The 11,966-nt window shown below is 45.9% G+C and overlaps 1 protein-coding gene across 1 annotated transcript in view; it reads right to left on the bottom strand.

The window, feature by feature from the left end:
* The window catches only part of RFX8 (RFX family member 8, lacking RFX DNA binding domain), a 58,973-nt gene extending 47,571 nt beyond the window's left edge, over positions 1 to 11,402 (bottom strand). The window contains exons 1-2 of the mRNA XM_023515784.1: positions 11,329 to 11,402; positions 6,568 to 6,691 (exon numbers count right to left, since the gene is read on the bottom strand). Coding sequence (XP_023371552.1) covers positions 6,568 to 6,691; positions 11,329 to 11,402 — 198 coding nt within the window. The remainder of the gene's footprint in view (positions 1 to 6,567; positions 6,692 to 11,328) is intronic.
* Between the last annotated feature and the right edge of the window lie 564 nt (positions 11,403 to 11,966).

Genomic DNA, 11,966 nt, shown 5'->3' with positions numbered 1-11,966 from the left:
AAAAAAAAAAAAAAAAGAAAGAAAGAAATGCCAAGTGGAGACAGCTAACTATAATATTTACCTCACAATTTTTCTAAGTTAGGAATATTATGGTTTGGGGTAAGAACACCATGAATTAACAGTGTGATCTGGCTACACTGGTTAGAGTTGGTTAGAATTGGTTGCAGAAGGCAGTTTGGTAGGCCGTATCCCAAAACTTATCCTAGGGAAATGATCAGATGCAAGTGGTAATTTACCTCGCTTAGAGCAGAGGGAAATCATAAACGACTTATATTTCCCATAAGGGATATGGCTAATTGAATTATAGTAGATCCAAAATATATGTATATATTTTTATTAAATCATAGCTGTGTACATTAATGCAATTATGGGGTACAATGTGCTGGTTTTATATACAATTTGAAATACTTTCATCAAACTGGTTAACATAGCCTTCACTGCATTTTCTTGGTACTATTTTAAGATATTTATACTCTACCCTTAGTAGAATTAACATGTACCCTTGTAAAATGCACCGTAGGTGTGGTTCTACCAATTACCCTCCCTCCACCCAACCTCCCCCCAACCCCTGCCTCTTTCCCCTTCATCCTGGGCTATAGTTGGGTTATAGCTTTCATATGGAAGTGTGGGTGCTTATAAATTAATTTCATAATAGAGCTGAGTACATTGGATACTTTTTCTTCCATTCTTGCGATACTTTACTAAGAAGAATATGTTGCATCTCCATCCATGTAAACAGGAAAGAGGTAAAGTCTTCATCTTTTTTAAGGCTGCATAATATTCCATGCCAAAAATATTTTGTAGCCATTATGTAGAATGCATTTGAAAATATTTTAGTGCAAAAGTGTTTATTTGAGGCAAAAGGATTTTTTTTTTTTTTTTTGTAGAGACAGAGTCTCACTTTAACACCCTCGAAAGAGTGCCGTATTGTCACACAGCTCACAGCAACCTCCAACTCCTGGGCTTAGGTGATTCTCTTGCCTCAGCCTCCCAAGTAGCTGGGATAATAGGCACCCACCACAATGCCTGGCTATTTTTTGGTTTGCAGCCGTCATTGTTGTTTGGTGGGCCCGGGCTGATCAGAACCTGCCAGCTCAGGTGTATGTGACCGGCGCCTCAGCCGCTTGAGCCACAGGTGCCGAGCCTTGAGGCAAAAGTATTGATAAAAGTTAATATTTCTTGGGTGTCTCCCATGTGCCAGAACTGTTTTATTCTCTTTTCTCATTTTCTGCATTTTCTCATTCATTCCTTAAAAGAACCTCCTGAAGTATTATTGTTAATATTACTATTATTAATATCTTCATTTTTCTTATAATGATGTTGAGACACAATATGGCTACCTTGCTCAGGGTTACAACCTGAACTGTCTGATTCTGGGCTTGATGCTGTGAAAAATTATACCACATTACATGCTGGCTAGCTAGCTATTCATCTATTTCTACTTATCTGCCCACCTATCCATCTGTCTATTCTCTCTCTCTCTCTCTTTCTTGTTAGGGTATTGACAGGAAACAAGACACACTCAAATGAAAATAGCTGAAGAAAGACCAGGAGATGGGGAAGCAATAAGAGCTCATGTATTAATAGTACCCAAGGCCCAGAGGAGGCAAAAATCAAACTGGGAAGGAGAAAGTCTTCGGGGGGTCCTTCTCTCTATCTATGAATTATCTGTCCATCCATCATTCACAGGACTTCCAATCCCTCTATCTATATAGTATCCACACACAAGAGTGAGGCATGAAGACAAGGGAGGACAGGTAGCGAAGTAAATTGTGAAACAATGGACTTGCCTCTCCCGGCAGCTAACTAAAATTTGGTCATAAAACTCTCCTAAAGCTCTCATCTGTAATCACCCACAGGAGGGGGAGAGGAGGAAGACAAAGGGGCATTCTTGACACAAGCCCCCCCTTCCCTGTGACAGTATGCAAAAGGAACAAGGGACAGTCACCTCAGGCAACATAGAAGGGGATTCATGACTTACTGGAAGAGCTTATGGTGAGGTCCCTGCAGCTCATGTCTGGCAATGGCCTAGGACTCCCAGTGGGCAATGAGGGCAGGGCTGGCCAGTGGCTTTGGTAGATGAGCAGAAGTGAATGGCTGCTGTTCTGGGTTCCCCCGGCATGCCAAGAATGGCTGAGTCCTTTCTGTGGCCTGAAGTTGGCCATGCATGAGATAGAGCTGGCGTATGGGAGGGCCAGCAAGGCCCTGGTGGGCAGTCTGGCTTTGGCAGCCTTTGGAGGTGAACTGCTGGGCAGGCAGCAAGTGACCACCAAAAAGGAGTCCTTCACCAAGCCCTGGGACACGTACTGGAACATTGTCAAGGAGGGCTCTGAAGAGCTCACCAGAAGGTCCAGGGCATAAGGAGTCCACTGCACCCAGAGCATGCAGCCATGAAGTCAGATCTTTCCAGCCACTCTTATCTCCTTCCCTCCGTCCCAGAGGGGTCGAACCACACCTGGCCAGTTGGAGGAGGAAGCAGAGGGCATGAAGAAACCCGCAAGATGCCGAGCTGCAGCAGGCAGGGCAAGGGCTTGTTCTTACCACTGGGACTGAACTTTAAGCATCACAAGATCAATACTGATGGGTGAACTAGAGTGACAACAAGACCGTAGCATGCAAGGATTTCTGGCCGGGCCATGTTGCTTGCTTGAATGTTCACTGAGTGGCTGGGGGAAGAACTACCCTATGGGCAGGTCCAGAGGGACGTGAGGATGGGAAAACCAAGTCGCTGTGTGGTTACTCCCCCACTCAGCTGGTGACATGTCACATATGCAGGTGAACTACCCACATAGGGCTATAGCTCTGGACAGGGAGCTGGCATTCATTGTCCTCTTCATATATACTTTTCTCTAATTTTCACATTTCCTACAGGGGAGATATATTCTTTTTATAATCAGAAAGACATCAGTAAATGTTATTTCAAAAGAGGAAGTCTGGAAATTCCCTAATCCATGTAAAATATCACTTGTACCAGCCATGAGCATTCCCTATCATATGCCCAGGACTGCCAAAAAGAGAGAGAAACAACCCAACATCTGCACAGGAACTCCGTGTGAAATCAACTCCCTTCCCCAGGGAGGAGGGAGGAAGCGAGAATTGGGTATTTTGTTGTTTCTCTTGTAAACATGCTTTGGGGTCATATCCGCTTCCCCTTCCCCTCCCTCCTCCAGTTCGTCCCAGGCAGCACAGAGCCCCTTCCCAGTTTGACTGAAGAGGCCCATTTTTCAGGCATATTTCCAAGGAGAGCTTAAAGTTAGTACCTTGGCATCTTGGGGAAGGTGTTCTGAGGGGAGTATTAAGATGAAAAATGCTACATAAATGCATGTTGTCACACACGGGAGTGTCTTTTTAGAAGTGCACAGTGGAACTTCTGTGGAGGTGAAACATCCAATTAACAAGATACTTTTTTTTTTTTGAGACAGAGCCTCAAGCTGTCCCCCTGGGTACAGTGCTGTGGCATCACAGCTCACAGCAACCTCCAACTCTTGGGCTCAAGCGAGTCTCCTGCCTTAGCCTCCCAAGTAGCTGGGACTACAGGCTCCCGCCACAACGCCCGGCCATTTTCTGGTTGCAGCTGTCATTGTTGTTTGGTGAGCCCAGGCTGGATTCGAACCCGCCACCTTAGGTCTATGTGGCTGGCGCCTTAGCCACTTGAGCCACAGGCGCCAAGCCAATTAACAAGATCTTAAAAAGATTCTGAAAAGGGAAGTAGGGATTCAATGTTGCCAATGCTTGTCCAGCCAAAGTCACCCACTTCCCTCTGATAAGGCTGGTAGGTGGGTACATAAGAAAAGGCCATAGTATCAGGACACCAGGGCTCAGCAAAGCTGCTGATGAAGTTTCCCAGTATTCTGAGTCATGAAATTGCAGTATAGGCTGAGTGACCACATAGCTGGGGCAATTCTGGCTGGCTGGAAGTGATAGGTGACAAGAGATACATGTATAGCTCTGGGAGGCTGAGGCAGGTGGGACACCTGAGCTCAGGAGTTCGAGACCAGCCTGAGACAGAGCAAGGCCCTGTATCTAAAAATAGACAGGCATTGTGGTGGGCGCCTGTAGTCCCAGCTACTTGGAAAGTTGAGGCAAGAAATCCCTTAAGCCCAAGAGTTTGAGGTTGCTGTGAGCCATGATGCCACAGCACTTTACCCAGGGTAACAAAGTAAGACTCTGTCTAGAAAAAAAGAGAGAGAGAGAGAGAGAGATCCATGTATGCTTTTCAAACATGGCAGCTTTGCCAGGTTGGGGAGGCTAGATGACACCTACTGATGACTGATTCTAAGAGATGGTGATAAAGAGAACTGAAGAGGGGAAATATAATAGGAATAAGGGGATACTACTCTTGGGTCCAAATAGTTAACTGCAGGATGATAATAAGCTGATAACAACAACTACAGCATATTGTATGTAGGTAGAGTATTTCATGGTTTACAAAACCATTTTAGGAGCCCTAGCTTAATTTTACCTCATTTGAAAATTACTTAAGGGTTGTTTATGTTGACCACCAGCTTTAAGTGAAATCAAGGGAGTGATACACAAAAATAGAAGCCAATGATACCAAAAATAAAAAGCAAGTGCTCCTGTTCTCTGAGCACACCTGAGGCACTGGGTTGCACCCTTGCGGCCACCAATCAATAGTTAAAGTCATAAGGAGAAGATGGGCAGGGAGGTGAAGTTTTAGAAGCTAACACTACTGAGGGTGGTGACAAGAAGATGGAGCGATGTGAACAGTTGTTTTAAATATTTGGGCAGCTGTCATATTAGAAGATTCTATGATTATCAAAAGTGCAGAACTTCCACCAGTGAGCAGAAGTTTCGGGGATGAAGATTTTGATTGGAAGAAAGGATCTAGACGTTTTGAAACTAAAATTAGGATCCACAGAATCACTGATGGGAGAGTGACATGGAGCAACCACCTTGGGAAGCAGTGCAGCCCCATCCTTTGGTGTCGTTCGGGCATGCCCCCTCTGACTCTGCAAGTTTACCCCTGGACATACAGGTCCAAGAGAAGATCTTCACATGCCCAGCAGGACACGTGTACACAGATGTTCATAATGACAATTTGCAAACAACCCAAATGCTCATCAATGGAAGAGCGGGTGTGTGAACTGTCAAGCATTACTCAACGGTCAATTGAATTTAAATAATTTTTAATATTAGGTAAAAAAGCTCACCCACAATTGCAAACAACACAATATCTCTTCTCAAAAAAAAGTTAGACAAAACTAAAAAATAGGCTTTTTAACAATACACGTAAATGAACTAAAACTCTTAAAAAGGCAAGATGGTTATCAAGCCCTGCATGCACCCAGGATGAGAGGGTGCCATGAACCAATCCAATTCTGTCCACCTGGGGATCACTAAAAGTAGAGAAAGAAGGAAGGAAGGAAGGAGGAAAAGAGGGAGGAGACTGAACTTGCAGCTTTGTGGCCCAGTGAGCAAGCTTCTTGTCACCTAGATCACTGAAGCCCGAGGCAGGCCACCAAAGTGGCATGGTGGTGCCGGCTGTGAAATGCACCACAACCCTGATGAAGAATTGCATGGGTTTTTCCAGCCTGTGTTCTGCTTGCCAAGCCACAAATCCTGGTGTGGGGCTGTGTGTCCAGAGGAAGAACTGCCTTCCTCTTTGCAGAAATGAGCTGTCCCCTCACCCCTGTGGCTGTCTCTGCCTCCAATGGGCATACTGTTTTCATAAAAGACTCCGAAGCGGAGGTGGTTTCCAAGAGACCTTGTATTGGGTGTGCACTTGGACCAGGCGATCTCCAACATCTCTTTGAATTCAAGAACATGTGAGGAGGAACAACAAGTAGAAAGGGCTTTGAACTGAAATTCAAGAGGCTGAATTTGCCACTCAAGCCTGGCAACAGCTTTAATCACTCCTGGTTGGTTTCCTTGAACATGAAATGCTAATGCTACCTGCCTGAACTAGGTGGCTGTGACAATCAGAGTATAAGTTCAATAGAGGCAGGGATTTTCATCTATCTTATTCATTATTATATCCCCAGCCTCTGAAACAGTGCTCGGCATGTAGCAGATGCTCATTAAACATTTCAGAAATGCAGAGGGCCTTAGACTGTCCATGTGCTAATGTTTGCTGTGTAACATATAGTCTTAAACAAGTTCCTGGATTTAGGTCTTAACCTCCAGAGGAAATCTTTAAGAGCCAATGAATTCTCTAAGTACTACCAAATTGTGGGAAGCATCAGTTGTCTGAGACCACAGAGTGGCTGTCAGAGCTTGTGTGGCGCTGAGCCTTCACATCTCTATGCAGGACATAACAGCCCAGCAAACCTGGCTCCCCAAGGAGTGTTTGGAGGAGCCACAGGTGCCACCCAGGGCTCATCTTTCCTGGCTCCTCACTATGCAGTATGGACAAAGGAAGGCAGCAGAATGGCTTTTCCATGAAGGTGAGGCATGTTGACCATCTGATTGGATTCCCAAGACGAAGCCAGTTGTACCCACAGAGAACCCAATAGACCCAAATACATTTCGAAATGTCCTCCGTGAGCTTGCTTCCTCTCCCCCCTTCATTACTTAGTGAATACAATATTCTAAATCTTCACAGCCTACCTTCCCAAATGTTGCTGGATTGACTTGGTTCTGAGCATTCTGCCCACAGGTTTCCACATAAATCTCATACATGAGACAGCGAGGCACGCTGTACCCTTCGCAAATGCAGAAATTATCAACCAACCTGGGGGCAGAGGAGGACAAGGAGGAGAAAATTGGTATTTGTTTTTGTAGAGCAAGATATTTCGACAAAACCAGAGGTCAGACCTGTGTGGAATCCCCACATAAATGAAATATGTCTAATTTATTGAGTGGAACCCTGCAGTCTCACAATCAATATGAATAATGTGTCCTTTAGTCTTTAGGTCGGGGCTAAGCATATTTCTTATGGGTTTTTAGATTATCAACATAGCAGGTTTTCAGTTTTATTTGTTTGGGGGCAGGTGGGCACGCTACAAGGAAGTCCAAATGATTGGGTTCCGCAGACACTGTTTCTTAGACCTTTGTAAAGGTTGTAACCAGCATCTACAGCATTATAAAGTGGACAATGCTTTACTCGGCTTCCCAGTCCATGAGTTCATGTCTTTCCCTCCCTCATCCTCTCTACTCTGAAGCGGTTGCTTGCATGATTCTTAAACCCCTGTAATTTAGGGCAGGCCACTATGTTTTGAGCCTTTGAATAGCAATGAGATGTAAAATGTAAGACATCAGGAGACAGAGAGGCTGCACGCTTTTGTTCTCCTTTATTTCCTGGCGGGTAGGGAGCTGACACAGCATTTAGGCATCACCCACAGTGCTTGTGGCCTCTGCTCAAGGGGTGTCCTTCAATCGCCCAGATGCTCCCAGCCCTGGGGCAAGGTACAGTCTCTGGCCAAAGGGCTCTGCCTGAAGTTCATAGACCATGCCAGCGATGGCTGGAAATGCTTCTGGACTTGTAGATGCATCAGTCCAATCTCAGTGTCTTCAAACGCTCTTGTCCTTAGGTGTCGGTATCTCTGTGCACTTTCTCATAAGGACACCAACAATTGGACTTAGGGCCCACCCTAAACCAGTATGACCTCAATTTAACTACACTTGCAAAGATCCTATTTCCAAGTAAGGTTACATTCTAGATTCTTGAAGGACATGAATTTTGAGGGGATACTATTCAACCCAGTGTGGGTTCCCACAAGGTAGATTTTTCTGGGAGGCTCTGGTAACTTAGCCTGGGAGCCTGACACATCAGATGCTTCGTGATGGTTTAAAGACAGCTGCCACTGCCTCAATCATCCAGCTGTAAGTTGGCTATCTGGTGCTCTCTGTTGGTGAAATGGCAAGGGCCAAATTCATATGTCTAGGTGACATTTATATTTCTTTGGTTAAGACACTAACATATGAAAAACACTATCTCTGAAGTATCACTGAAAAACAGTGGGCTAAGTTTGGAGAGCTGTGGCAAAATCTGCTATGTGTCAAATTCGAACTCACTTCTTATTTATTCATAGGTCTGCTACAGATTTAGTCAGGGAACTATCTCCTAAAAGGAAATGTACAAAATACAACTTCTTAAGATGAGCTCTAGTTTCAATTTTTGCTGATTATCTTTCTTGTCACAGATACTCATTTGCTCTGAGCATATCTGTGAATCATTGTCCTCTAATTTCAAAATGACATTATGGAGTCTGATTGTTATCTGAGCAGACCGGTAAGGCCAAATAACACTATTTTGTTGTTTGTTTGTTTTTTGTTTTATTTTGTTTTTTTTGAGACAGAGTCTTCCTTTGTTGCCTTCTGTAGAGTGCTGTGTTGTCATACTTTTGGGCTCAAACAATCCCCTTGCCTCAGCCTTTTGAGTAGCTAGGACTACAGGTGCCTGCCACAATACCTGGCTATTTTTAGAGATGAGGTTCTGCTCTGACTTAGGCTGGTCTTGAACCTGTGAGCTCAGGCAATTCACCTGTCTCGGCCTTCCAGACTGCTGGGATTATAGGCGTGAGCCACAGCGCCCAGCCAAATAACACTCTTAATAAGGAAATAAGAAAAGTGTGTGACCAAGTGTCCTTTCTATGCCACACTCAAGGGCTGCCTTCTGGATTGGAGCCCAAAGATTTGCTCTTAGCCTGCTTGCTGCAACAGATTTATCTCATTACTGACCATGGGCCTTTGGTTGTTTCCCCAAAGTTCTCAGCCAGACCTCAGAGACTGGCCGGTGGCAGTCAGTATACATTAAGTGGACAAATGGAGGGTTAAACGAGGGCTTTGTAACAGCAGTTGCCTCAGTCCTTAGTCTCAATAAAAATGGGAAATTATGAATATCACAGTCACAAAAACCACAGCTTAGTGCCTGCTAGACCCAGGTTTAAATTCCAACTCTAAAACACCTGAGAGTTTCTGCAATTAGAAAACAAGTACACTGGCTTACATGAGGAAGCTCTTACTATTATCTTTTTTATGTCTACCACTAAAATCCAGAAGGAAGCAAGAAGGATATCGGTGTTGGCAGACCGGAGCACCTGCTGTAGGTGAGCTTGGCTTCCAGCCACCTGTGGCCCTAAGAAGTGGAATGGGGAATGTGTGAGCACAACTACTGGCAAGTGACATTGGTTCAGGGTTTTACACTGTGCCACCAAAATGCCCTCTGATGATCCATGATTATCAGGCCTATCTTTACTTGCTTTACTGCATAATAAAAAATATTTTCCAGGGTTGCTGTCAGGTACAGCGGATTCAAAACAAGAACATTCATGATGTTTTCATTTTGAGTGAAGGACAATCTGATAATTGCTAAAAACTTCAGAGCACACAGATCCAGTCGGCCAGGGGTTTCCACGTTTTCTGAGTACTCCTTTATACCACAAAGAAAATTGTCATGAGTCCCCACAGAAGGAATTACAGTACCTTTGGCTCAGCCTGATCAAAAGCTACTGTGATTTCTTTACCTTTCCAAATACATTCTGTGTTTTATTAATTTCAACAATCTACAGAAAGTTTTGAAAGTCTCATTTATACACTGGAGACAGTTATTTAATCTTCACCAGGGATCAGGATGCATAGGGATTAGATGATGCCTAGGGTTTCACACAAGGTCTGAAGTCAGGGGTTCCCCAGCCAGACCTGCTGGGTCTGCTCAGCAGGGAAGTCAGGTTCTTTATTTCTTGTGCTCCCCAGATGCTCAACCACTTCTCTCTTTGTTCCTGTCTGTGAAACCAAACTTTCTCTTACTTTCATTCCCTGAGACTAGCCAGGTCTCCCGAGACTTTTCTCCTGGGAGGATTTATTCTGTGCAGATGACAGTGGCCCTGATGTCTCTAAGACATGTAGGAGTCCTAACAAGTGACAGATTGGAACATGAAACAGTGAAGTAATGTGGAAAATGGAACACTTCTTCCACAAGACAGCACTGGGGCCCATCCCTGGCCTTTCACTCGGAAGCTGGCTACTGACCACTTGCCCACTCCTGCCACTGTGGCTCCTTGGGCATCTTGTGACATCTCCCAGGATGTCAGGTTCTAAACTATGAGCAGAGAGGCTGGCTTTAATGCTGACATTAAAACTGCCAGAGCCCACAATCTGTTAATATCCCACCTCAGTGACGAGATACCTATAAGCAGCCCTCCCCAATGAGGAGGGGGACCCTCCCTACTCCCACCCCCCAAACTTGGAGAGTGTGCCCTTGCGGGTCAGGGGCCTGTAGGAGTAGGGAGTCACAGCATGGGACTTGTATTAGCCCACCCACTGCTTATCATCCTAAGGACCTTTGGTTACCATTTGAAACAATTTAGGGCCTTTGCCCCAGTCAAGTTCATGAATGGCCTTAGGAGGGTGTTCAGATATTTTTGAACCCATCTCTAATCATTCTTTCCGGTCTGAAGAATAATTCAGTCCCTGAAAACGCTAATATACTAACTAAATGGCAACCTGAAAGAGCGGACAAAGGCTTCCTGAAAATGTGTGTGCTTCAGTACTTATTCTTTTGGTTTTTTCCCCCTCATGCAAGATAAGACATATCAAAAAATTTCTTTGGGAGGAAAGTGGTAATTGTTTAGGCCTGTTAGGGTTAGAATTACAAACACACCTTTCATTTTTCTATTTCACTCACATGACTTTTCCAGAAAGTCTTCGCTTAGAAATAGTTCTTGAAATGTATAAACAGAAAAATGTCGCATATTATGTAATAGTTATTCACCTTATAAAACTAAGGTCCTAGGACTGGTTTCAATTATTTTCCTATTTCTGAAAAACTACAAACCCATGAATTCGTCAGCCCCAAGAACTAAGCGTGTTTCTCTTTCTCTTTTTTCCTCTGCTATTTAAATAGTTAGAAGTGAATTTCACAAACAATGTGGAATGCATTGTGACAGCTAAAAATTGCTTTAAGTTAGGAAACGACCCATTCTGGAGCTTACACTAGGAGAAAACATTTCCTGCCCCGGCCAACGCCCAGGTGCTCTCAGATGTGTGTGGAGGCACAGTCCAAGCAACAAGCCCCCCGGGGAGGGGGGCCGGTCTGGATTGCTTCCCGTGGGAAGTGTGACCAACAGCGGAGCCCACAGATGGAAATCCCAGTCCCAGTGCTGACTCCCGAAGGGGAGGCCTTTGCAGGAGTGTGTGTGTGTGTGTGTGTGTGTGTGTGTGCACGCGTGCGCTCCACGCTCAGGCGGGTCATCATTAAAAGGCTCTGAGCCTGGGGGTGAACTGCCCTCCTTTAGACCTCGCACTTGGCTTTGGCTGGACACGCGGGAGGCAGCAGCTGCAGGAGCGACGCTTCCCCCTCCCCGGTCCCACCTCTTCCATTCGTCCCCAGGCGCCCCCGTCCCAGTGGGAAGGCGTCTGGCGGCTCACCACTGGATGATGCCGCTGTGCAGGCCCCGGTTGCCCCCTCCGCCCGACGGGGAGGCCGGCACACCCTCGGCCATGGCTCGGACCCTGGCCCGCAGCACCGAGGAGGCCGGGAGTGGGCGGCGGTGCGTCCACGGGCGCTGGGCTGCACCGGTCCCCGCCGCGCCGCTCCAGGGTGTTTACTTTAGAGCCGGCAGGAAGGCACGCGGGGGCGCGCGGGACGCGGGGACTGGAGCGCAGCCTGCTGGCCCGAGACCCGCAACCTCCCTCCCGTGCCCTGCGGGACGCTCGGACCGCTCCCTGCGCTCTGCAGCGCGTGTTGGAATTGCTTGCCATTGGATTAAAAAATTGAAAGACAAATACAGCACCTTTCCCACGTTTGTACCAAACAGTCAAACAAGCCACAAATAAAGCTGATGTATTTTCAAATTGGGTCACCATGTTTGATTAGCAGGGGTCCCCGATTCTGGCTTCACATTGGAATTATTTGAGTAGTTTTCAGAAATATCCTTGCCTAAGTGCCACCCTCATACCCCCAAGCGGTTCTGATGTAATTTGTCTTGGTTGGGGACCGCGGCCTATGCCTAGACAAACTGGCTTTTCCGAGCTCCCCAGGTGATGCTGATGTGCCCCCAGTTGGC

The sequence above is a fragment of the Otolemur garnettii genome, unplaced genomic scaffold (genome assembly GCF_000181295.1).
Source record: "Otolemur garnettii isolate 467f Iridium unplaced genomic scaffold, OtoGar3 scaffold00079, whole genome shotgun sequence".
Taxonomy (NCBI): Eukaryota; Metazoa; Chordata; class Mammalia; order Primates; family Galagidae; genus Otolemur; species Otolemur garnettii.
Note: the sequence above shows the minus strand (reverse complement) of the source record. Positions and strands in the feature narration are given on the sequence as shown.